The sequence below is a fragment of the Pinus tabuliformis genome, chromosome 1_2 (assembly GCF_031772625.1).
Source record: "Pinus tabuliformis cultivar Carrire ecotype Pingquan chromosome 1_2, CPIR1, whole genome shotgun sequence".
NCBI classification, from domain to species: domain Eukaryota; kingdom Viridiplantae; phylum Streptophyta; class Pinopsida; order Pinales; family Pinaceae; genus Pinus; species Pinus tabuliformis.
Window position 1 is genome coordinate 451,823,684 of NC_142298.1, and position 26,235 is coordinate 451,849,918.

At 39.9% G+C, this 26,235-nt stretch overlaps 1 protein-coding gene across 2 annotated transcripts in view; it reads left to right on the top strand.

Moving 5' to 3' along the window:
• The first annotated feature begins 247 nt into the window (after nucleotides 1-247).
• The window catches only part of LOC149206315 (CBS domain-containing protein CBSX1, chloroplastic-like), a 331,558-nt gene continuing 305,570 nt past the window's right edge, over nucleotides 248-26,235 (top strand). The window contains exon 1 of one of the 2 annotated variants that reach the window (XM_089395409.1): nucleotides 248-759. In XM_089395409.1, the coding sequence (XP_089251535.1) occupies nucleotides 493-759 (267 nt within the window). In that variant the 5' untranslated portion in view covers nucleotides 248-492. The remainder of the gene's footprint in view (nucleotides 760-26,235) is intronic. The other variant, XM_089395408.1, reaches the window with a different exon arrangement.

Here is a 26,235-nt window from a genome sequence, read left to right on the forward strand (position 1 = left end):
ACAATTATTTTAATTTTTGATTTTAATAGCAACCATTCAGACAGAGCCGTGTTGCGAACACCCTATCGTTGAATAGCTAGCGAATTTACTGATAACCACCTGTATGCGAACACCCTAATTTTGAATAGATACCTAAATTAACTTAAAACCACCTGCATGCATTCCAAATAAGATAGTTGTTCAAGGTCACTTTGTTCGATTAAAGATATTTGGATATCTCCGGAATCCTCTTGCATGTTGCCAAATTGGTCGGTGACGTGGCAAGTCACCTTGTTTAAGGCGTTTCTTATCTTTTAATTGCAAGTAGTTTCAACTGTAGAATAAACGTTTCTGCCAAGGTGTCTGTGCACTGCTCAGTACGCTGTCACTTGAGGGGATTTTTCCTGACACCTGGTTTTTATCCATTCAGCAGCACATTATACGGCGAGGGAAGAGAGGTGGGGAAGCGACCTGGAGATTGGTTTCTTTATTCCATTTGGTGTCCATAGTTCCATGGGGGTTTATTCAGTTGCAGCAGAAATGGCCTCTGTTGCTACTTATTCAACTGGCTATTGCTATTGCTGCTGCTCCATTCCTCCTAATTCCAATTCAATTTCCTTGACGAGGTTCCCAGTGCAGTTGAATAGAGGAACCGTGGTTAAGTTAAGCAAACACCAACACCATCTTAGCAGGGGATTTGCAAAGGGATTCAGAGGTCTCCACATCAATACCACAAGACTTCACCTTCCCAAGAGCACTTTAATGGCGACCGACGTGCCGGTAAGTTCTTTTCCTAAATTCTTGAGGCTGGCTGGGTTCATGAGAATTGAAGCTATGGCCACCCACGGAAGCATGTCCCCCTTCTTGTAAGGCCTTCTTTGTGCATTAAAATTGGGATAACCAGTGAGAGGTGGTAAAATAACTCAACACAGAACCATTCAGTGGAGAACAATTTAACACCATTCGCATGCCAGATGTGACAGGGGGTAAAAATAATTTTTGATAGAATTTGATGTGCAAAACTTGTTTTGACTGTCATAATGTAAACCCAATCTTTGATAGAATTTTATGTCCAAAACTTGTTTTGACTGTCATAATGTAAACGCGCTTGGCAGAGAGAATACACCTCTTTCTATAGCTGGTCTCTTTCAATTGTGGAACTGGTGCCAGTCCACACTAACTGAATACACAGCAGTGATTGGCAAGTACTGTGTTTGCATCTATTTGCTTTTTAATTCTTTCCTCAGTTTTGACAATTTTTATTGCGTTGAAGTTCTTATGAAACTTTAAAAGTTTAAACTGAAATGTTTGTTATTGTTTGCTATGGTCGTTGCGTTGTTCTTTGATATTGTTGGAGCTAGAAGCTTTGTAAGTGTCGAGCATGATGTTTACAGTTTAAGGCATGCAAATGCATCATTTTCATAAATTTCCAAGGTGTGCACCACGGCCATGCTTCTCGGGAGTTGGAACAAATCCAAACATCTTGCATTACAAGTAAATGTAAATACTATACCATGGAAATGCATGTATTTTAGTCATCAAATTTGGTGGTCGAGTGCAAAGATATTTACAATAAAAAGGAATGCTCACTTAAGGGAACCTTACATCCTTTAGCGTACTCATACACCACACTAGGTTGATCAATATTGAAAATAGTAGCGAGAAATGTCCTTTTTTGACTTGTGCCTTAGTCAAAGAGACGAAGAAGCAATTTTCTTTAGCATGCACTAGTTCCTAAAAGTTAGGACGAGGTCCTAAAATTTAGGATGAATTAGGATGAATTCCTAAAAATTAGGGGGAGTTCCTAGAAGTTAGGACAGTTCATGAAGCATTTTGATTGATATGCAGAAGTGGAATGCTCAATTGTTGTCTTCTAGTAAGAGTTATTTTTGGGAAAAGACAAATGAGTGAGCCTCAAGTTCTAAATTAAGGCAGGACGAGTTGCATGAGTTAGTTAACTCATCAATCACTAGTTTGAGTTCCAAAAATAAAACTTGCCAGATTTAGCCTATTTGAAAAGCTTATAAGGAGGACGAAGGCACATAATTATTCATTGTCTTGTGAGCACGAGTTGGTGAGACAAGGCAATAGAGAACATAGATTTGTGTTTGTGTGTGTGAGCTTGTGAGAGGAAGAGTGTGCAAGAGAAGCTTGTGCACAGATTGGTAGAGGCTATTTATGAAGCAGGGATCATAGTGTTGCAAGTGTTTCAACTTAGTAAAAGCCGAGAAAACCAGATTGGTTTCTATTGAGACAAGATTGTTTTTGTAAGAGATCTATTGCTCATTCTTTTATCAATAAAATTCTCAATCAAGCAGAGGGTTTTCCCAGTTGGGTTCCCTAAAATAAAAATTGTGTTGTTAAATTGTGTGTTTGTGTATTTATTTCTGTTCCTATTCTGCTGCAAAATATGTAGAGAAATTCTGTGTCTATATGAAAAGAAATTAGTTTCAGATTGTTCATATTAGCACTTGCAGAATTTCGAGGAAATTCTACATGGTATCAGAGCTGGGAACAGAATAAAGACCAACACCAATTTGAGTAATCCATCCAAGTGCTTTTCGTCCAAGAGGAGAAAGAAGTCTGAGGTGCCGTGAGTCAAGGAGCCAAGGTGGAAAGTGAGGGAGGACGAAGTTAATTGTTCTTCCTCCAAGTCTGATTTGGCCGAGTTGAACTAGATCTTGGCCGAGTTTCCTTGCAGAGTTCTGGGCATGTGCTTTGAAGGTTGATCTCTGTGAATAGGGTGCAGAATTTCTGCGTAGAAAAGGAGGTCTGAAACCTTGATTTCCAGTGCACAAAAGGGTCGTGAGGGCTATGACTGTGTCTGGAATGTAGGCCACAATTCCTCAAGAAGTATGCGCAGAAGTTAGAGTTCTAAAGGAGAGGTTAACATTGTTTTTGGAGAGCAGTTTGGAGGCCGAAGTTAGGGTTGTCTTATAGCTATTACATGAGCCCTAAAGAAGGCCGAAAAAGCTCAGTTAGATGGTGCTCAAAACAGCAAAGTTTCAGGGTTGTTGTAGGCGTCTTGAAGAAGGATGTTGATTTGTCTTCTAAGAAGATAAAAGCTAGGAGATGGAGAGCTGTTCGTAAAGGGTTTAGGACAACAGGTCCTTGATGCCCTAGTTAGGTTTTTTTGAATGTATGTACAGTTACCATATATCAACCCTTAAGTCTGTCCAAGCAGTGCATGCAAGGGGACAAAAGTAGGATGTAATGTGTATGGTTGTAGGGCTGCATAAGGTGAGGAGAAGTGGGCAGAATCAAGGAAATGTTGAAGGTTTATGCAGGTCTGTTCACGGAAGTTTGAACAACAGTGACCAGAGCCTTAGTTCAATGTATAAGTAGCAGACTTATCACTGATAAGAGGGTTGTGCATGTCTACCCTAAGTTCTGAGCATTAAGGAGCCAGATAGTGGGCAGAATATTGTGCCCTAGAACAATCAAGGAATTGACTGTGGGTGCAGTTTTGGAGGCCCTGAGGAGAGTGACAATAAGGCTGATGTGTCAGAGTGATAGGGCATATTTGTGTGCCCTAGGAGCAGCCAAAATCTTAACAAGTGGGAAGTCTTTGAAGTCCTCATGTACAGTGCTCATTGGAGGAGCTAATGAGTTGTTAGGAGGAAGATTTGTGTGCCCTAGTTCAGTGGGTTGCAGGAGGGAAAACCAGTGATAAGGGGGCAGTTTGTCAAGCCCTTAGTTTGATCATCTTTGGAGCAACAGAGATACCAGAAGTGGGCAGATGTGAAGTCCCTAAGAGCATTGATGATGGAGGAGCCATATCAGTACTAGTGGGCAGATTGTTGAAGACCCTAAGAGTTGACGATCTTGGAGGAGCAGGAGAGCAGCTAGTGGGCAAATTTGTTTGGGCCAAAGTTCAGTCACTCTTGGAGCAGCATGAGATTGATAGTGGCAGATTTGACGGCTGGAGATGCAAGCATTCTAAAGTAGCAGAAGTTGCAGTGATAAGTAGATAAGGAGGCAAAGTACTTGCCATATGTGTTCAAGGAGCATCCTTCCACATGATTGGGAACAAGAAGAGTTTCAGCCACTTGAAGGAGGAGGACATGCAGTTTCAAATTGAGCTAGGAGTTAATGGTCTGTATGCTGCTAAAGGAGTTGGTATTGTTAGTTTTCAGAGGGAGTTAGGTAATCCTCTTCATCTCAGAGATGTTCTCTATGTTCCAGGATTGAGGCAGAATCTTGTTTCGGTAGCTACCCTTGAGGACAAGGGATATGATATCATCTTCAACAGAGGTAAGTTGTACCTCCAACACTTAGTTTCTAGATGTAAGAAGTAGATAGGTGTGAGGGTGAAGAAACTATACAAGTTGTAGGTAGAGACGGGTGCAACCTTGGGTAGCAAGGTAGGGAGAGCTTAGAGTAGAGAAGTGGTGGTTGAGAGAGAGTAGGATAGAGCTCTCAAGATGGAACCTCAACTAGTATCTCAGTTTTAGTCTAAGCTAGTTGGCAGTTTGGCTGACCAGCAGGATGATGATGACCATAGCCCAAGGCGAGTGGAGGCAACCACTCAGTGAAAGACTCCCAGTTTAGGGAGAGTTCGAGCCAAGTTGGCAGAGGATTTGGTTAAGGGAGATCATAAGAGAGTTGAACCTTTCAGTGTAACTTCCAACCAGAGGAAGTAGCCGCAGAGGTACATGGGGTAAATGGCACTTATGACTGAAGTGATGAACTCACAAAACATGGTGGGAAAGAATAGGTCTTCAGATCAGGTTCCGCAGAAGAAGTGAAGTCTTCTAGTTCAGAGGGAGCAACTACAACAATGAAGAACATGGTAGTATTGGAGACAGATCTAGGTGGACGAGGTTCTTCCAAAAGTACCTTCCTCGCTAAGAGGGTGTGTTGAAAATAGTAGCAACAAAGGTCCTTCTTTGACTAGTGCCTTAGTCAGAGAGACCAATAAGCATTTTCCTTAGCATGCACGAGTTCCTAAAAGTTAGGACGAGTTCCTAAAATTTATGACGAATTCTTAAAATTTAGGGCGGGTTTCTAGAAGTTAGGACAATTCATGGAACAATTTCACTTATATGCAAGAGTGGAATGCTCAGTATTTGTCTTCTAGTGCGGGTTTTTTTTTGGGAAAAGACAAACTAGTGAGCCTCAAGTTCTAAATTGAGGCAGGATGAGTTGCATGAGTTAGTTAACTCATCAATCGCTAGTTTGATTTCCAAAAATAAAACTTGCTAGATTTAGCCTATTTGAAAAGCTTATAAGGAGGATGAAGGCACAAAATATTCATTGCCTTGTGAGCATGAGTTGGTGAGACAAGGCAGTAGAGAACACATATTTGTGTTTGTGTGTGTGAGCTTGTGAGAGGAAGAGTGTGCAAGAGAAGCTTGTGCACAGATTGGTAGAGGCTATTTAGGAAGCAGGTATTAGATTCTTGCAGGTGTTTCAGCTTAGTACAAGTTGAGAAAACCAGATTGGTTTCTATTGAAACAAGATTGCTTTTGTAAGAGATATATTGCACATTCTTCTATCAATAAAATTCTCAATCAAGTAGAGGGTTTTCCCAGTTGGGTTCCCTAGAAAAAAAATAGTGTTGTTGAATTGAGTTATTGTGTATTTATTTATGTTCCTATTCTGCTGCAAAATAAGTAGAGAAATTCTGTGCTATATGAAAAGAAATTAGTTTCAGATCTTTCATATTAGCATTTGCAAAATTTCGAGGAAATTCTACAATCAAAAGTAAGAAACTACGTTGACTATCAACACTAATACCCTATGTGTCACTGTCAAGGTCTATAGCCTCCACAATGTAAAAGTTACCATGTAAGATTAAAAAATTATGGTTGACTATCCCAATTTAAAATATTTTGTGCAGGGAGGTGCAATATAGACACAAGCTAGAAGGCAAAAGAAATGACTCAAGGCATGGAGATCTATATTCCAATAGTAGGTTGATCTTGATCATGGCCATCATAATTGCCTTAGCCATATTTCACAAGTAGCTCAAGCAAGGGCGTATCTCAATCACGGATTTCATTTTTCTTGTTTTGTCACCCTTTTTTAGATGGCAAGATGGTGGACAATTTGTTTGATCTTCATGGTAGTTGCACAGTTTCCAACATGCTTTAGTAGACTTCACTTGAACTTGGGAAGAAATTGGGGCCATATTTTGAGCCTCCTCACAACCTTCATCATGTAACCCATGCTCGAATTGACTTTTAGTATGGCCTCTTTTGTAAGAGTTACATTCTTCATGTAGTACTCAATTTGTTGTACATGGCACATTGGTTCAAAAGCTATTTGGAATCTATAAAGGATTGAGCTCCGTGCCTACTTTTTTTAGAATAATTTTGGATCTACAATGCACAATTTGTAATGGAGAAACAAGTAGTATAATAGATGAATTCCCAAATTGAGATAGTGGCATGTTCGTCTTGATTAGGCTCTTTCCAAATAAATAAAATGTTTCTAGGCCCAATTCTAATAAAGGGTTTGAACTTTGAAGTAATTCTAGACCTAATCTTTCCACTTGTTGAGAGATTTGCAATTTGATATTCAGAGAGTTTGGTAAGGTGCCTTTTATTTTGTCAAAAGACCACCATGATTGGGTTGGTAAGATTAGATCTTGTTTGGTTTCCTCCTGGTGTAGTTAGTCTCATTTTGTGGTGTCATCACTTTGGAAAAATCTCAAGGCGTCAAATCAATGAACATTGCACAAAGGATTACCTTTTTGAGCTACCACTAGGGTATGGAAACAAGAATGCTCATTGAAAGATAGGTCTTGTTTGAGTTGGTTACAGATCTATTTTAAGAATGGTTTGCACTTTCCCATGCATTTAGAGTTCTCCAAAAACACAAAACTCCTTTGAAATTTATTGGAATTGGTATAATTAAGAGTGTAGGTAACTTAAGACCCTACCAAGTTGGATTTCTAGTGGTAAATATTCAAGGAAATTGTTCTTGATAGGCACCTACCATCCTTTGATACCATCATTGATTTTGTTAATCTAGTTGGCATATTGCATTGCTCTTTGCAACTTGACACTTATGATACCATTTTTCCCCTAGCCCATTAGATGTGCAACATATGTGTGCCAATCGACTTGGTGGAAACCTTGTTTTCCTTTGCTATAAACCCACAAAAGGATTTGATTGATTGAGTCAATTTTTTTTGGGCACTATTCAAATGACATTCAACTTTAGGAATACTAAACATGTATCACTATTAACATCTTAGTACACATTTGAAATTAATAGCGAAGAACATTGGCTTAGTAATTTGATACACCATCTTCCTTTCTATTTTGTTGATGATACATTGATTATTAGTTAGTAGTGCTATGAATTGGAATAGGATGTTAAGGGTTATAAATTTTTCCTTAGTTGATTCCAAGCCCACTCTAAGGCTTCTAGTTAGTCAAGATGTATTAGTTGAATTTATTTAAAGCATTGAATCTTCTTCCGATGTATGTTTCTAGTTTCCTTGTGAAATGCAATTCTTGGCTTCTTTAAGCAAGTCTTCCTCTACCCATGCCATAAAAGAGTCGACAAAGTACTTATTCGCTAATTGGTAGTTGTCTTTGTTGGTAGGAGGATGTCATTAAACTTGTCATTCATCACCTTTTCACAATTAGGGAGCCTAGAATATTCAGGAGATTGTGTAGAGAGTTGCGGCCAAAGGGCAACCTTGTTGGGGAACCAAATAGACAAAAATATTTTAATCAAATTACATTAATGGTGATTCAAGTTATCTTGTAAGAAAAGGACAAGTTAAAGCATTGATAAATTTAACCCTGTAGGATACAACTTTTCTCCTACATTTGACAGCTAGTTGGACCACGAACCATCCATTAGCCACTGACAACCACTATTTGATGATGATATGCCATGTGCCTCCACCATTTGCATCAACCATATGCCTCTCCCCATCTGGCATTTCCACTTGGATGAAGGTGGGCTACTATTCAAAAGGTACTTTGATCATTTTGCAATCGGGTGCTTATACTTGTTTGTTTTGGGCATTTAGTATGGATAAAGGGGTGATTTGGAAGATTGATTGATCTTGATTATAAATCTATTCTCTCACCTTATCGGGGGGGTTAATCTTTAGCCCTAGTCTATTGGGACCTCCCTTAAGGCCTTAGGGTTATAGGAGGGACACTACTTGGAAAACCCAGATTGAGATAGTGTGTTCATTATCCTCTATACCATACTTGACACTTTCCATCACACATTACAAACCCCATATACCACATCCATTCTTCGGGTCTAACTTGTCATTGGTTCATTGGGATTTGGCACCCACATGTCCACACTCCTTGAGTAGGGCTGAAAAACTATTGCCTTGGAGGTTGATGCAACTAAAAGAATGAAAAAGCATATCATGGCCACAATAAAACAAAAAGAAGAAAATCAAAATGCAAAAGATGGTCGGGACATAAGTTAACACGGGAGCAAAAGCCTAGCATGAGCTCTACCCTTCTCTTTTGGCCATCACCCAGTTCCTGAGCACATGATGCTCCTTTACATCAAAAGGAACCCTTGCATGTCCCAACCCTGATGAGCGATGAACTGTCTCATCTTAAGGGGTAATATAAAATGCTACATCATAAAGAGCAAGCTCTAACCCTTGAGCTATGCACCATAATACAAAGCATTATCAAGAAGAAGTAAAAGGCACACTAGAGGGGTGGAAAAAGTAGGTCGAGTAGGGTAACTCATGTATCCACTATTGCACCCTGTTATGGAACCAGCTCAAAAAAAGATAGATCAACGCCTTAGAATTCAGCCTCTTCGAGGGGGCAACCTCCTTTACATTACATAAATGAGCAATTCTTGGATGATTCAAATGACAAAACCTTCTTTCTATATATAGGAGTCTAAGGAGTCACAATATAGTCCAGCCGACCTAACAATAATAATATAAAGCCACAAAAATAACAATAGAGGGATTCTATGGGGCACAGTAATAACAATATGGGGGCAATAGGGGCACAACAATATTAATAAGGGGTATAACTACAATAGTAACGGGGTAATCACTAGTATTATAGGGACCCAACATGCCCCTCTCCTTCAAAAAAGTGTTGTTTTCAACGCTTGGGTAGTTCTGGATACTTCTGCATAAAATTCTCATTCTCCCATGTGGAATCTTCAGCGGATAAGTTCTTCCACTTGATAAGATACTCTGAAATTGAACATTTTCGTAGCTGTCGAGTTCTTGTTTCTGTGACTGCTTCCGGTTCCAATATAATTTTTCCTTCCTCGTCAAGTTCTGGCAATATTGTTTGAACTGGGAGCTTGTCGCCTATAACCTTCTTTAAACATGAAACATGGAAAAACGGGTGCAATCGAGAAGCTGCAGGAAGCTCCAATTTGTATGCCATAGTACCAATCTTTTGCAACACCTTGTACGGACCATAATACTTTGGTGATAATTTATTATCCTTCTTAGCTTGCTTGAGGGACATTTGATTATATGGTTGTAGCCGTAGGAATACCCAATCACCTACATCAAAACTTCTTTCACTGCGATGTTGACCTGCCTGTTGTTTCATTCTATTCTGTGCCAACACGAGGTTATCCTTTAAGAGTTGGAGGACTTGTTGTTGATGTTCGATGTGATGTTCCACTGCCTGAACCTTAGAATTTTCTCTTAAATATGATGTGATGGATGGTGGTTGATACCCATAAAGTGCCATAAATGGGGTCATTTTTGTTGCTGTATGGAAGGAAGTGTTATACCACCATTCAGCCAGAGGCAACCATTTGACCCATTGTGTCTGTTTATCAGATACAAAGCAACGAAGATATCCTTCCAAAAATTTGTTTACTATTTCAGTTTGCCCATCAGATTGAGAATGATAAGATGAGCTATGAGCTAACTGAGTACCAAGACAAGAAAATAATTCTGTCCAAAAATTTCCAGTGAAAATGGGATCTCTGTCACTTACAATAATCTTTGGGTTTCCATGTAGCTTTTGAATTGTTTTCATAAATGCAGTAGAAACTGTACTGGCTTTAAATGGATGTGATAATGCACAAAAGTGTGCATACTTGGTAAGTCTGTCAACTACCACCATGATGACACTCTTTCCCTCAGAGTTGGGTAAACCTGTGATAAAATCCATTGAAACCTCCTCCCAACGTTGGCTTGGAATGGATAAAGGTTGTAATAGACCTGGTGTCTTAATTGTTTCAACTTTATTTTGTTGGCAAACCAAACATTCAGCCACAAACTTTTGAATATCTGATTTAAAGCCATCCCAAAAAAATTCCTTCTTAACCCTGTGGTAAGTTTTTAAAAATCCTGAGTGCCCTCCTAAGGGAGAAGTGTGCAATTCCATAAGAATCTTTTGTTTTAGCTGGGAATTCTTACAGAGGTATAAGCACTGTTTGTACCATAACGAATCATTTTGCCAGCTAAATGTACTAGACGTACTGGAATCTTGTTGTAACTTTCGAATAAGTGCCCACACTTCTTCGTCATTCTTCCATTCCTCCCTTGCTTCGTTTATCCAATCTGGTTGGATAATAGAAATGGCGCACAACAATGTTTCCACATCCTCATCCTTTCTTGAGAGTGCATCTGCCACCACATTTTGCTTTCCTTTTTTGTAGATGATTTCAAAGTCATAACCCAACATCTTTGTGACCCACTTTTGTTGCTCTTCAGAGGATAATCTTTGTTGTAAAAAGTATTTAAGGATATCATGATCCGTTTTTACCTTGAAGTGTCTACCCATTAGGTAGGGTCGCCATTTCTTAAGTGCATGGAGTATTGCCAACATTTCCTTCTCATAAATAGCTGTGCTTAAAAACTTTCCCTTGATTGGACGACTTTCAAAAGCAATGGGTCTTTCGTCTTGCATTAGAACAACACTAATTCCATTTCCTGAAGCATCACATTCCACAATAAAGGTTTTTGTGAAGTCCGGTGTAGCTAAGGCCGGTGCTTGGCACATTGCTTCTTTAAGATGTTCAAAGGCCTTTGTTGCTTCCAGAGTCCATGAAAATGCATCTTTCTTCAGTAATGTTGTTAGCGGTGTTGCTATTCTCCCATAATTCTTAACAAACTTGCGATAATACCCTGTCAACCCAAGAAATCCTCACAGATGCTTTATGGATGTGGGGATTTTCCATTCCTTAATGGCTTTAATTTTGCTAGGGTCTACCTTAACTCCTTCATGAGATACAATATGACCTAAATATTCCACCTCCTGGACTCCAAAGAAACATTTGGATCTTTTTGCATATAATTGTTTCTCCTTCAATAGTTGTAGCACCTTGTCAACATGTTCAACTTGATCCTTCCAAGACTTGCTGTAGATTAGTATATCATCAAAAAATACTAACACAAATTTTCTAAGGAATGGTTTGAAAATTGAATTCATCAAACCTTGAAATGTTGAAGGTGCATTGGTAAGGCCAAAAGGCATGACCAAAAATTCATAATGACCCTCATGAGTTCTAAATGCTGTTTTCGGAATGTCTTCAGTCTTCATTCTGATTTGATGATATCTTGAACGAAGATCCAACTTGGTGAAGTAAATTGATCCATGCAATTCATCTAGTAATTCATCAATGACAGGAATGGGGAACTTATCTTTAATAGTGAGCTTGTTGAGCTCCCTATAATCTGGACACATGCGCCATAATCCATCCTTCTTGTGCACCAATACTACTGGAGCAGAGAAAGAACTTTGACTCGGTTGAATTATACCAGCCTCTAGCATTTCTGCAACCATACGTTCAATTTCACTCTTTTGGACAGGGATATCTGTACAGCCTGATGTTTGGAGGAACACTTCCTAGAATCAGATGAATAGCATGATCATGATCACGCATAGGTGGGAGACCTTTGGGAGTCTCAAATACCTTAGAATGATTGTCCAGGACTTTTTGGAGATCTGGAGAAATAGATGATTCCGATGTGGAAACATCTAGCGAGCATAATTGTGCAATTACACCTCTTTGCTCCTTTTTTAGAAGCTTTTGTCATACTATTAGAGCTGATTATCTTTCCTGGTTTCCCTGCAATACCCCTTAATTCAACTTCCTTTCCTTTCGTAGAAAATTTGATGAAAATTTCTTGAAAATTAAAAGCTATTGTACCCAGGGATTGTAGCCATTGGACTTTTAGTACAACATCAACACCTCCCATTGGAATGGAAAGCATTGGGCTAGTCAATACATATTCTCCCATGGATAGCTTGATATTATGGCACTTTCCAGAGCAATTTATTGTTCCTCCATTTGCAATCATCACTTGACACTCTGGTGCTGGATATAGGAAGCAATTCAATTCTTTTGCTACCTTACAATGAATAAAATCGTGGGTGCTTCCTGAATCAATCAACACTATTACCTTTTTCTTCTTGATTTGTCCTTCTATCTTGATGGTTTGAGGAGTGGTAATTCCCGCCAATGCATTATTGAACCCTTTTGTTTGAGACTTATCAATTGGCTAAAAAAAGTGTTGCTTTTTGTATCCTCATAATGTGCTATCAATTCTTCCGTAAAAATTGCCCAAGTGATAAATGGTTTACGAGAGCAAAGCCATTGATACCATACAAACTAATTTGGTTCCAAATATAAAGTTGCTATACGTACCTTTTGTGTGTTTTACACATTCTTGAGATCGAAGAATTGCTCCATTTGTAATATCCATGTGGCAGGATCCTTGCCATCAAACTTCCTCATATCGATTTTTGGAATATGGTGAGTCTTCGATCCAACATTAGCGTCTATGGAATCATGATTAACATTTCTTTTGTTCCCATCATGAGTTTCCTTTAGTACCCTTTCACCCTTAGGGACCATTTCTTGTAGCAACTTATTCATATTTATCTTCAATTCGTCCATGTCTGTCTTCAAATCTATCTTCAAATCATCCATCTTAGCTTCCACGTCAATCATCTTAGCTTCTACACCTTTCTTTAAACAGTCCATCTTAGCTTCTACACCTTTCTTTAAACCATCCATCTTAGCTTCTACATCTTTCTTTAAACCATCCATCTTAGATTCTGTTCCTTTTTGTGCAAGGGACAGTTGTTGCACTTGGTCTTGTAATTTTGATATATCATGTTGCATTTCTTCCTCTTCTTCATGAGTCATGCTAGAGCTTTTAGGTTCCTTACTAGGTGTTTTCATTTTCTTTCCTCGGGGCATCAGTTACCGATAATAATGCTCTACTATGCCCTTTGAATTCCTTCAAAATAAATTTTCAAACCAAGCTTAAGCAAAAATTTAAGAAAATCTACACACCTTTTTTCACTTTGTAGGAGCTCGATATTGCCTCTGATGTATATCTGTACTTTCCAATCATCTAGTTCTAAATTTGTGAGCTGTAGTAGCCCTCTGTTTCCTCTTTCCAATGCCACAAGTCTGACCCAAATTGGATTCAGCAAGGAAGATTTATGTGAAATCTCCCACAGTGACTTGCTTATAGACTAGTTCAGTAGAGCGAACTTGTACGCCATGCCACGAGTCACTGTTTCTACCTTTGGATCTGAAACATGCATACAAGAAACTACAGTTCGTCCTCTCTCTGTACCTTCTTACGAAATTTCAATCCGATCCCCAGAGAGAAAGTTATGACGATTTTCCCCAAGTCACCTGTTTTGAATGTAATTCAGGAGTCTGCAAAAAGACCAACTTCCTCAGATCATATCTCTGCAAATATCGCGCGAAAAGCTCTGAAATTCGGACCCAAGGTTCAGCGCGATTTCTTCTCAAATAGGTTTTTTTTGCGACTTTTGAAACGTCACAGAAAAAAAGTTATAGCGAAAATGCCACGATGACCTGTTTGGAGCAGCGAAACCCTAGTATCCAAAGCTCTGATACCAAATGTTATGGAACCAGCTCAAGAAAATATAGATCAACGCCTTAGAATTCAGCCTCTTCGAGGGGGCAACCTCCTTTACATTACATAAATGAGCAATTCTTGGATGATTCAAATGACAAAACCTCCTTTCTATATATAGGAGTCTAAGGAGTCACAATATAATCCAGCCAACCTAACAATAATAATATAAAGCCACAAAAATAACAATAGAGGGATTCTATGGGGCACAGTAATAACAATAGAGGGATTCTATGGGGCACAGTAATAACAATATGGGGGCAATAGGGGCACAACAATATTAATAAGGGGTATAACTACAATAGTAATGGGATAATCACTAGTATTATAAGGGGTATAACTACAATAGTAATGGGGTAATCACTAGTTGAGTAGGGCTGAAAAACTATTGCCTTGGAGGTTGATGCAACTAAAAGAATGAAAAAGCATATCATGGGCATAATAAAACAAAAAGAAGAAAATCAAAATGCAAAAGATGGTCGGGACATAAGTTAACACGGGAGCAAAAGCCTAGTATGAACTCTACCCTTCTCTTTTGGCCATCACCCAGTTCCTGAGCACATGATGCTCCTTTACATCAAAATGAACCCTTGCATGTCCCAACCCTGATGATCGATGAACTGTTTCATCTTAAGGGGTAATATAAAATGCTACATCATAAGGTGCAAGCTCTAACCCTTGAACTATGCACCATAATACAAAGCATTATCAAGAAGAAGTAAAAGGCGCACTAGAGGGGTGGAAAAAGTAGGTCGAGTAGGGTAACTCATGTCTCCACGATTGCACCCTCCTTTACATTCATACACTCAGGATGTGGACTCCCCATCAGCTAGTCCCTTTGACCATGGCACTTGGATGAAAGCCTTTCCCCTCTATTGTCATACATTTATACTAATACCTATTGGTTGAGGGGCTGACCTTGGAAATGCTATCTCCCCTTGAGGGTTGAAAACACTTAATAGGGTTGGCCATTAGCCACCTCTATCAAGGTAGGGAACACCTTTAAGTGACTTGGTCTAGTTAGATATCAGAAGGTGATCCTAATTTAAAGTATTAATATGCCCTTAACATTCAAGTTGGGTCTGCTTAGAAGCATATATGATCTTAGTCTTTGATGGATAGTTGCTTTCAGATGAGTTCGTGTTTCTTTTGTTAGGTGGTCCACAACAACCTAAGCCTTAAAGGCACCCACTCTAGAGGTACTTAGGCCTCTGAGATAGATGGCTTAGCAGATGCCGTGTTAACTCTCTTAAGCAATGCAATTCAACCTCTTGATGACTTAAGCAGATGTTGCATGTCTTGAAGTACCCTCAAGATCCAAGACATTGCTCTACTTTGACCTAGCATAGAGGATTCTTCATGATGACACCATTGGACCCAACATGCCCCTAGCCTGGCCTTGACACAACTTGATTGGCAAGGCTTGATTTAGAGTCTAGATGAGGGTGATCTTCCATTGAGAGACTTGGGATGGCTTGTTGCGCTTGGAGAATCCCTAATGTTGGAGGGTGTAGTTTGAGATCCATGGAGATGACATGATGGCACCTCAGCTGCACTTGGGACCCCAGAGGAGAATTTGAGGGAGTTTCGTCAAATTTTGGATGATTCTAGGATCATGGCACTTTTTCACTCCTTATCACACCATGACATGGCATTTGGAGCCTTATAAGGGCATGACGTCAACTTTTATAGAGGCTATGGCCCACACGTGTGGGCATTTATGGCTTATTTTGTCACTTAGCTAGTGGGTTGGTTTGTAACCCGAGGTTATGTTATGTCAAAATTGTTTTAGGGGCTTCATTAGTAAAAAATTAGTTAAGGTAGACCTCATATAAATAGAGGTCACCTCATTTGTCTTTTCATCATCACTTGTGGATCAATTCGACCTCTCTAAGAGATTTCAGCCTAGCTGAAATAGACTTGTTTCTTGTGGAGATGTGATCTTTTGTGGAGTATTTTCTTATGGAGACTTTCTCTTGTTTTGAAGACATCATTTTGGAATAATAAAGGATTGGTTCATGCATTTTCTTGTAAGTATTCTATGTATTTGAATATCTTTATGGCTATTGCATGGAATGGATATTGTTAGGGTTTCTATGTGCTAGTTTTTATTGAATATTTTTCTATGAAATCTTGGCAATGGTATTGTATGCATTACCTTTTAAGACTTGTGTGACAATCCCTTGAGTGATCCTTCATGTTAAGCTCTCCTCAATGACTTTGTTCCCTCATAAAATGATAGCTAGGGTATGAAAACTAGGGTTTTTCATCATCCCTTACTCCATTCTAGGGTTTGATTTTTCATAAGTAGATCTCCCTCTAGTCTCGATCATCGAAGATAAGCATTGTCCTTGTCCACATGGGTGATCACATCATAAATTTTTCCCAAAACATAAATTTCTTTCTCCTTCTAGTTGGAGTTGGTAAATCAGGGCGTTGGAGTGTCCTAGTTGGAGTTGGTAAATTAGGGTGTTGGAGCATCCTTTCAGTTGGAGCTGTTGCTGGAGAATCTCGGAAGTAGTGGATATGACTCAAGTATTTCTTCCCCTTACATTAAGAATTTGGCTCTTCTTCCTCGCTCTTTTAGTCCCTCCCATGTCCTCTTTTCCTACCTCCTTTCCCCACCTTCTTGATTAGGGCTAGGTGTAGTGTGTCATCCTCATCCTTTTAACTTGGTTGAGACTTGTTTTATTTTCATCTCCTCTCTAATGAAAGAATCCCACAATTCCTCGAAACTACACTGCTAGCTGGAAAGGGATTGCAAGAAAATCCACCTCCGATGCTCAGAAAATGCTGCAAATATAACCTCAAGCTCCTTGACCAAAACGGAAGAAAACCCATAAAGGGTTTAGCCTATCTTTGAGCCAAAGTCAAACCCACAAAATGGTACGAATTCCCCAACTAAGTAGTAATTTGCCCTATTATAAGAATTAGGATTTCAGGCCCAAATAACATTCGGAAAATTCTAAAATTTTAACCACAGACTCCTCTCAGAAAATCTAGAAAAACCCACGAAGAAATTTCACTCGTTTAGATTTTTGAAATTCGACCCCCTTGGAGCCCAGCTTCAGTTGCAACTGCAAAACTCGGCCTGTTGGAATTTGCCTGTAAATCCTCTTGGAAATGGACCCAAAGTGCTGGGTTGACCTCTGCTATCAATCCCCTGACTTTCGGATGGGCTTTCGGCCTATGGAACCTGCTCCTTAGCTCCATGAAATCGCTGGGCTGGCCCTCCACGCTGTCCCCAAGCCCAGTAATTCGAACTGCTGGGATGCTGGCTTTGCTGGCTCCAAAACTCTCAAAAAAGGCTGGCCCTTTGCTGCTCTCCCAATCCTCTAACTCTCCCGGCAAGTGCTTGATCACTAATAGCTCCAAACTCCCCCTGTGTATTCTCCAGCTAGCCAGAAATACGCACTCCCTGTTGTGGCTGAATGGTAGTGCTGTAACACAATCCTGGAACTCCTGAAATACTAATGGGACTGCCCCTTTAGGGCAGGCACAGACGGTCCCTCGAAGTAGAGGTTGAATCTCTCGCTTGAGAGATTCGTGGCTAAACAACCGATTGACTTAGCTAAATAACAGCGCGAACAGTCGAGTAATTTTGATTGCAAGGTGTAAGCATGAATCTAAATGAGAGCTCCCTCCTCCTTTTATCTTTGTGGGTCTTCCTTGCCTCATGTGGCCCCTCCATCCATCACTTCGAATTCCCTCCAAGCCATTCGAATGGCCTAGTTCGAATTCCCACGTGGGTGGCCCCCACCTTCCACTAGCAATCAAATCAAGTCGAATTTCCTCCTAAGTCCCTAAGGCGAAAATGTTGGGTTCTTTCCCTTAGCCAAAATTGTTCAAAAATGTGTGGAAACACCTTGTTACAAATGTGTTTGAGAAGGGACATGACACTAATCTCTCAATTTTGGTATCTTCTTGAGATAGCTTGTCAATGTATCCATCTTGTTCATGCAAGTAGCCCAAGCCTTGTTCTTTAAGAGCATCTTCTTGGATATGTTCACACTTTGGTACAAGGTTCCTAAGGCATCATATATCTCTCCAACAATCTTTTTCTCTACGATATGACGGATTAGGTGAACCTTCACTGATTCTAATAGAATTTGCATTGGTGCCCTTACCTTGTTTATGTGTTTTGCTAGATCTCTATGATTTGTAGGTAGCATAATCACCTTCTTCATGACTTACCATTAAGTTGCCATTTCCAGGGTGTTTTGCAATCCCAACTCCCATGGTACAATGTTGGAAGCTCCCTCCAACAAGTGATTTTCTTGCAAGTTGGGAATGACCATTATTGCAACTCCATTGAACAAGCTTCAATCTCCATTCACTAGATTTTCCAAGGTTTGACACCTGACAACCCTTCTCAAGTCCATGTGCTGATCATTGGCACATATCTGCTTTAGTCATTGAAGCTTGGACATGCTACCCACTTAAAACCTTTGATAGATCCCTATCCTAAACAACTCTCCTCTCCATGCACAAAATTTGGAAGATATAAAAAATTGGGCTCTGATTCTATGTTAGATTTTCTCAAACTAGGGTAAATAGATTATACAATTTAAAAGAATTCGTATAGGAAAATAAATAGTGAAAAACTTAAAAGTTACTCAAAACTACACTTTGTAATTACTATTAGAATCTCTAAACACATACTATAGAAAATATATAATAGAAACATAGTAAATTGATTATCAAAACTTGTCACTACTTTTTGGTACTTTCGAAAATGAAAATTGGCTATAAGGAAACAACGAATTACTAATTGTTGAAGTGAAAATTGAATGAATAAACCTGTTGCACTAAAATCGTCAAAGTTCTAAAGGAGTGGAAGTACCAACTTTTTCAGCAAGGATTGGATCACATATCAGCAATTCATGTATCATGGTCATCCCATTCTGCAAGTTATATATTGTAAATGATCTTAATAAAACCTTGAGTCTATGTAATGTTGAAGAAAGTGTAACCAGGTTTGGTCTTTATTGACATTGTAATTATGATTTTTGTAAACAAGAAAATGAATTAATTATTATTCCTCGCTGCATGGGTTTCATGAGCAAGAGGTTTATTTATTAGTATCTCCCATTGAGAGCCTTAAGATGTCAAAGGTCAATGTCATGCTCTTCTTGAGCCTATGTGTAATGCATACAAGTATATAGAAAAGTCTACAACAACCCTCCAAGACAAGCACAATCCTCCTGAAGACATCAACCGACAAAACAATGAAAAGAATAGTCATGTTGGCCTCAAAATATATATAACTGTCATATTAGCTCATAAAAAGGTGACACATCGGTTCAATGGAAATGTCAGCTCAAATATAGGGACAAACTCCTATATAAAGGACCCTGTACCCTTGCAATTTTCACAGTGACAACTTTGGACACCTCTCTGAAATCTCAGACAAATAACATGCTACAGGAACCTCAGAAGAAGACAAAATTACAGTTTTTCGGTTGGAGGAGGACTCTAAGGTTTTCAGATGAGTATTACAGGGGTATATGCTATCTCACAGTCTTGTCATAATTATAAGAAGGATCTCAATACTCTGTCTCGACATATATACTATAAACACAGTCACAATAATCACTGTCTCACAGTCTTGGTGTATTCATGATGAAGAGGATCTCAATGATCATACAGTCTCGACATACCTTCTAGATACAGTCATGATCCCAGTCACAATCATGGTCTCGGTGGTATTCTAATGAAGATCTTAGTGGTAGTGCAACAAGGTGCAATAATGATGTAATAGTAATGATGGTGCTGTAGAGATGATTTCGGTGAGAAGGCTGCAATGATCTAAGTGATGATGGAACAATGATGAAGCAACAGTGATGATGATCTCAACAACAACGAAGAAGAGGATTGGTGTCTTGGTCTTGGAGTGGCATCATAAGTCAAGGGTCATGGTCTTGGTATTCGTCAATTGGAATCTCTATAAGAAGAATTTTGTGTGGGTTTTCCTCTCCAAGAGGGAGAGGTTTTGGCCCTGGCAGAAAGCCAAACATCTTGTGTTCTTGTCTCTTTGTTTTGGTAGCTATTTGATGAACTAAGAAGACACACTCTAATAATAATAACAAGTGAAAATTGTGCTAAGAAGTAAAGTTAAATAACTCACAAATAGTTATCATGAGAAGAAGAATCTCATTATCTACATTGCCCTAGATTCTTCAACATGGTATCGGAGCTAAGGTGTTGAAGTCAAAGGAAGGGCAGCAAAGAGACATTCAAGCTTTCAAGAAGGGCATCAAAGCAAGTTGAAGGGCTTTGTGTTTCAAAACCTATATCAAAATTAAAGGATCAATCTACAATAACAATGTACAACAACAAGGGCTTTTGTCTATATAATCAAGAAAACAACCTACAACAACAAGGCAATTTAGTCCTATAGTAAGACTGATTTGGATCCTTATTTGAAGATGATTTCATGGTCTCATACTACCCACAGTGATAGTGCTATGCAATTGACATCTCAGTGCCACAATATGATTAAGTAATCACAGTCAAAAGAAGAGAAAGCAGTTTTCGGTGCTAATTTAGTCTTGAAATAACCACAGTGCTAGCGACAAATTTGGTGTCACTACAATCTCTGTTATACCACAGTGATCTCAATAACTTATAGCCTGGAGCAGTTTCAGTGCTTGGTGTTGGAAAATGTAAGAGGGTCTCAAAAGGGATCTTTGAAAAAGGATTTTAGTTGTTCAACTCAAGCAAGGATCTACAATAAAATCACATGAACTCGAAGATCACCCGGAGGAAGCATCAATGCATCTTCAACATGATCAAGGTGAATTTTTTATCTTCACATGTCAAGTAAGTATTCTCATTAATCAATTTGGTAAAATGACTTCATGATTGCAAGGAGATCTATAGGTTGGATGGGTCATCAAAGGTCCTTGCATGGAATAAGGAGGATTGTCATAGTCCTCATAGAAAAGAGAAGTCATTGATATCTATGGAAAAGTCTCTGAAGGTCAAGCATTGTTTGAATGCATGGAAAAGGATCAAGGGACTCATAGGATTCTTATAAAATCAGCCAAAGGTCCTCTCATCCCTATGTAACAGGAGAGGAGACATAAAAGAGATATATGAAATGATGATGCAGTGAAGAAGGTCATATCACTTAGATTTGATTGAAGGTATCAAAGAATGAAGGAATATCTTCATGAGATCTCAATTGAGAGATCTGGGAGAGATGATAAGAAGATAATCATCATTGTTCTAACTGATAAGCAAGGTAACAAATGTCCATGAACAAGAAGGTTATCTCAGTCGACAATTTGTGGTCTCTATGCTAGATAGAGAAAGACAAGTTGATGGCAAAAGTGTTGAAGGTTAAAGGACTCAAACATGTGCAGAAAGGAAAGGAAAGGGTCCTCAAACAAGATAGAACAATGCTATGGAAGGATTATAAAAAGATAATCAATGAATGAATTGAATTAATTTACATGAGCAAAATGAAGCTCAATAAGTAATACAAAGATATTTACAGTAATAGAAACATCAAGTTTTTATTAGGAAATAGAAACAACCAGTTTCATCTAAGAAACTGCTAAAAAGATAAAAAAGCAACAGCTAATAAGAATGAGCATTAAACACTAAATAGTATTATTCTAATACCTCCCTTTATGCTCAATCTATTTACAACACCAATAGACCCTCTGCATTTTACAAACTTATCAGGACCAAGAGGCTTGGTGAAGATGTCTGCGCACTGCTCCGTTATGGGAACATATCGCAATTGAACGGATTTGTCTTCAACAAGCTGGCGAATGTAGTGGCAATGGGTTTCCACATGCTTTGTTTGTTCATGAAAGACTGGATTCTTGGCAAGTTTGAGCACTCCCTGATTATCACAAAACAAGGGAGTAGGACCTGTCTGGGAAACATGCATATCTGCAAGCATACATCGAAGCCAAATTGCCTCACAAGATGCCTTAACTGCTCCCCGATACTCTGCTTCTGTTGAGGAGAGAGCCATTGCCTGCTGCTTCTTACTAGTCCAGGTGACAACACCAGATCCTAGACTAAACACATACCCAGCTGTAGATTTACGGTCATTAACCGAACTGGCCTAGTCAGAATCTGTGTAACCACTGAGTGTAGGATCAGAACTTCGAGTGTATAGGAGTCCATAATCAGGAGTGCCACACACATATCGTAGCACACGCTTTGCTGCTATCCAATGATAAGCCTTAGGAGCTGACATGAAGCGGGAAATGTAGCTCACTGCAAAACTGATGTCACGTCTAGTGGCAGTAAGGTAGATGAGGCTGCCCACTAATTGCCTGAATAAAGTTTCATCCACAAGGGGGGAGGATGACTGAGCTGAAAGTTTGAGCCCTGGTTCCATAGGAGTCGCGGCTGGTTTGCAATCTTGCATTCTGAACCTGTCCACAAGATTTTTGGCATACTTGGACTGAGAGAGAAAGATGTTGTTCTCAGTCTGCCAGACTTCAAACCCCAGACAGTAATGAAGAAGTCCCGAGTCTGTCATATCAAAGGTGCTGCATAAGTCTTGTTTGATCCCATGGATCAAATGTGCAGAGCTGCCAATAATGATAAGGTCATCCACATAGACAATCACAAACAAAATATCATCACCAGTATGCTTGATATATAGGTTTGCATCAGATGGGCTCCGCTGAAAGCCATGATCTGTCAGGTACTGATCAATTTTCATGTACCAAGCTCGAGGAGCTTGTTTCAATCCATAGAGTGCTTTAACTAATCTACACACTTTTTGTTCTTGACCGGCAACCTTGAATCCTGGAGGCTGTGTCATGTAGACTTCTTCCTGTAAGTCACCATTTAGGAAAGCACTCGTTAAATCCATCTGATGAACTTTCCAATTGAACTGAGCTGCTAGGGCAAGGACAAGCCGTATGGTACTCATCTTGGCTGTAGGAGCAAAGGTCTCCTCATAGTCGATGCCTTCCTTCTATGAGAACCCTCGAGCAACAAAACGAGCTTTATACTTGTCTAGGGTTTCGTCAGCTTTGTATTTCACTTTATACACCCATTTGCCGCTGATGGGCTTTTTCCCTACAGGAAGATCAGAAAGGGTCCACGTGTGATTCTTCTGAAGACTCTGGAATTCAGCTTCCATAGCCTGTTCCCACTCTGATGTACCCTTAGCCTCTAAATAGGTTTGAGGCTAAAAAATACTGTGCAGGTTAGCCATAAGAGCAAAATTTACTGTAGACTGCTGTTTGCTCTTATGTCTAGAAGTTCTACCTTCAAGGAGCTCATTATCCTAGAGATCACCAATGGTTTTAGCCCACCATTTAGGCCGAAGAGTAGAGGAACCAATATCAGGAGGAGGTGGAGAAGGCTCAGGAACAATAGGAGCAGCAAGAGGAGGGTTATTTTCCGGAGGAAGCTCAGGTAGTTATTATCAAATACTGATGCTGCATCATCCCTTCCATCAGGTGGACCTACCGGAAGAAGAACACTGTCATGCTAATCCTCAGAACACTGCTCAAAAGGAGAAGACTGAAAGAATCCTCTGTCTTCATCAAATACTACATCCCGACTTAAGCTAAGACGACCAGTGGCTATATCTATCAGCCCATATGCCTTGTGATGATCACTGTACCCTGTCATCATGAGTTTCTGCTTTTGGAATCCAACTTAGAGCGCTTAGCAGCTGGAATCCAATCATATGCAACTGAGCCAAATACTTTGAGGTGACTGATCTTAGGCTTACGGCCAAACCAAACCTCTTCGGTAGTCTTCCCCTTAACAGCCTGAGTAGGTGATCGGTTAAGAAGATAGACAACAGTAAATACTGCTTTAGCCCAGAATTTGTTCGGAACACGCCTGTGTTGTAACATGGAACAAGTGATTTCAACAATCGTACGGTTGTGGCGTTTGACAACACTGTTCTGCTGAGGAGTGTAGGGTGTAGTTAACTGGCGTTTGATGCCATGAGTATCACAGAAGTTGGAAAAAGCAGAAGAACAAAATCCCCCCCCCCCCCGGTTATCTGTCCTAAGAGTCATGATATTACAGTCGGACTCTTTTTCAACTAAGGTTTTAAACTTCTGAAAGGTACTAAATGCATCATATTTATATTTTAGAAAATACACCCACATCTTTCTATTGAAATCATCTACAATAAGCAAAAAATATTTGCAACCAGTAATAGAAGATGTATTCATAGGACCACAAATATCAGCATGAATTAACTAGAGTACCTTAGATGCGCGCCAAGATTCTCCATCCTTGAATGCAGACCGATGTTGCTTGCTAGCTTGACAGGGGCCGCATACTCCCAACTGCTGAGTCTGAATATCAGGTAACCCTGACACAAGTCCCTCTCGAGAGAGTTGAGAGAGATACTGCATGTTTATACACCCATATCGTTGATGCCACACAGTGCTGATGGGAGAAACACGAGCTGCTAGAGCCACTTCTGGAGAATCACCAGTGTCAAGAAGCCTGTATAGACCATGATCCTCTAGGCCAACAGCAATTGTAAGATTAGTCTCCATGTCGATAATGGAACACTTGTGCGCACTGAACACTACATCAAGCTGAGGAGAGTTCCTCATAATCTGGCTGACAGACAGCAGATTAATTTCCATACTAGGAACATAGTACACATTCAGGAAGATGAGTGTGCACCCACCAGACTGGATCTGAACTGTACCTCTGCCAACCACTGTGTACTTTTCACCTCTGCCGAATACCACAGAATCACTGAAAGGTGAGAAGTCAATAAACCAGTCACGCCTGTGAGAGAAATGGCGTGATGCACCAGAGTCAATGTACCAGGCAGAAGACGAGACATGATCTGAAGACCTTTTAGCCATAAAGGTGTAAAAGGCAGATTCTGTCTGCTCAAAATGTTCTGCAACATTCGCTGTCTGATGGGGCCCTCCCTTTTTCTTCTGTTCAGAAGCAATCCTCTGTCGGCAATCTTTCTTCATGTGGCTGAACTTGTGACAGTAATTACGCTGCACACTTTTCTTCCTAGTAGGGTCAAAAGGTTAAGAATAACCTTTCTGCTGAAAGGACTGATATTTGGCAGCAAAAGCATTTTCTGAGGAGGTTGATGAAGCACCACTACCAAACTGCTATTTCCAACGATCCCGCTATAGGACTTTGGTGCATAACTCTGGAAACTTCAGATCAACATTTGTGGTGGTAATGTTGAGTGTTTCTATGAAGTGTTCATAAGATTTTGGTAGACTTTTCAGAGTGATAACTACCATATCTTCTTCCTCCATGGTCCGACCAATGGCTTTGAGCTGATATCGAATGTATTTAATCCTGTTAAGATGTTCCTGTAAAGACATATGTTCATCCATCATGATGGAGAACAACTGATTCTTGAGAAAGAAAGCTCTGCTCTTATCGGATGTCTCGTGTAATTCCTTCAAATGTTGCCAGATTTCGACAGCTATCTTGCCGGAAGGAATTTGCGGTAATTGATCATCAGTCACAGAGAGTTTGAGAAGCATAATAGCCTCTCGATTTCGATCATCAAATTTATCTTGATTGGTACCAGCTATACCAGGACGGAGCTCTTTGCCCAAAACGCGCTGATCAAGATGCCTGTATTAAAAAATGGTCAACATTCTCTGTTTCCAGATGTTATAATTGGTGCCATTAAAGCGCTGATTGCCTTCCAACATCAGAATGGTTAGCGAGGCCATTTGCATGTTTCCCAAGACATAGAAAACAACAAAGAAGTCTGGCACGTATTTCAATGCAGATGCCGGCTGAACCGGACAAAATCTGATAGGTGCTGGTGCAATATAAAATAGAACCAGAAATCGTAATATTTATGGACAGATGATACCCTGCATAGAAGGTATGCTTGGATCTCAGCTTCAGAAAGGTGAAAGTTGCTTTATACGCACATCATAAAGAGGATAAATGCATGCGTTTTAGCTCATTGTATCACGCCAAAAAGAAACAGTCACGCAAAAGATCTGAAATTGACTCGGTATTTTAAAGTTACTGTCATCCAGTAATCCGAAGTTTCAGTGGCATCTAATCAAGGAGGGGCCAAATTCCGTGCTTAAATAAATCGCAAAAAATGTCATATGCAGCGGTCATGCAGTCCAACGATCTCACCTTCGTCTTCATGGCGCCTTATTCTTCGAAAAATTGACCAGTTCACCACCAGAATGCCCCACCCAGCTTCTGATTCCGATGAGGCGCGAAGTTTCTTGTTGAAGATGCTCGAGATGCTTTCCAAAATAGCGTGGAAATTTTATATGCAGCTGTCTGGAAATCACGTGCCAGGAAACCTCACACGTAGCCGCTGTTATGGAGCACCCTGCGGATTCGTTGTCCGCACCGGATTTAATGGACCGGATCGCGGAGCAGTCTGGTGTCGAGGGTATTGAGCAGAAAGTGGACGAGTTAATGAATCGGAGTACAACTTCTGCACGCTCGGCCCC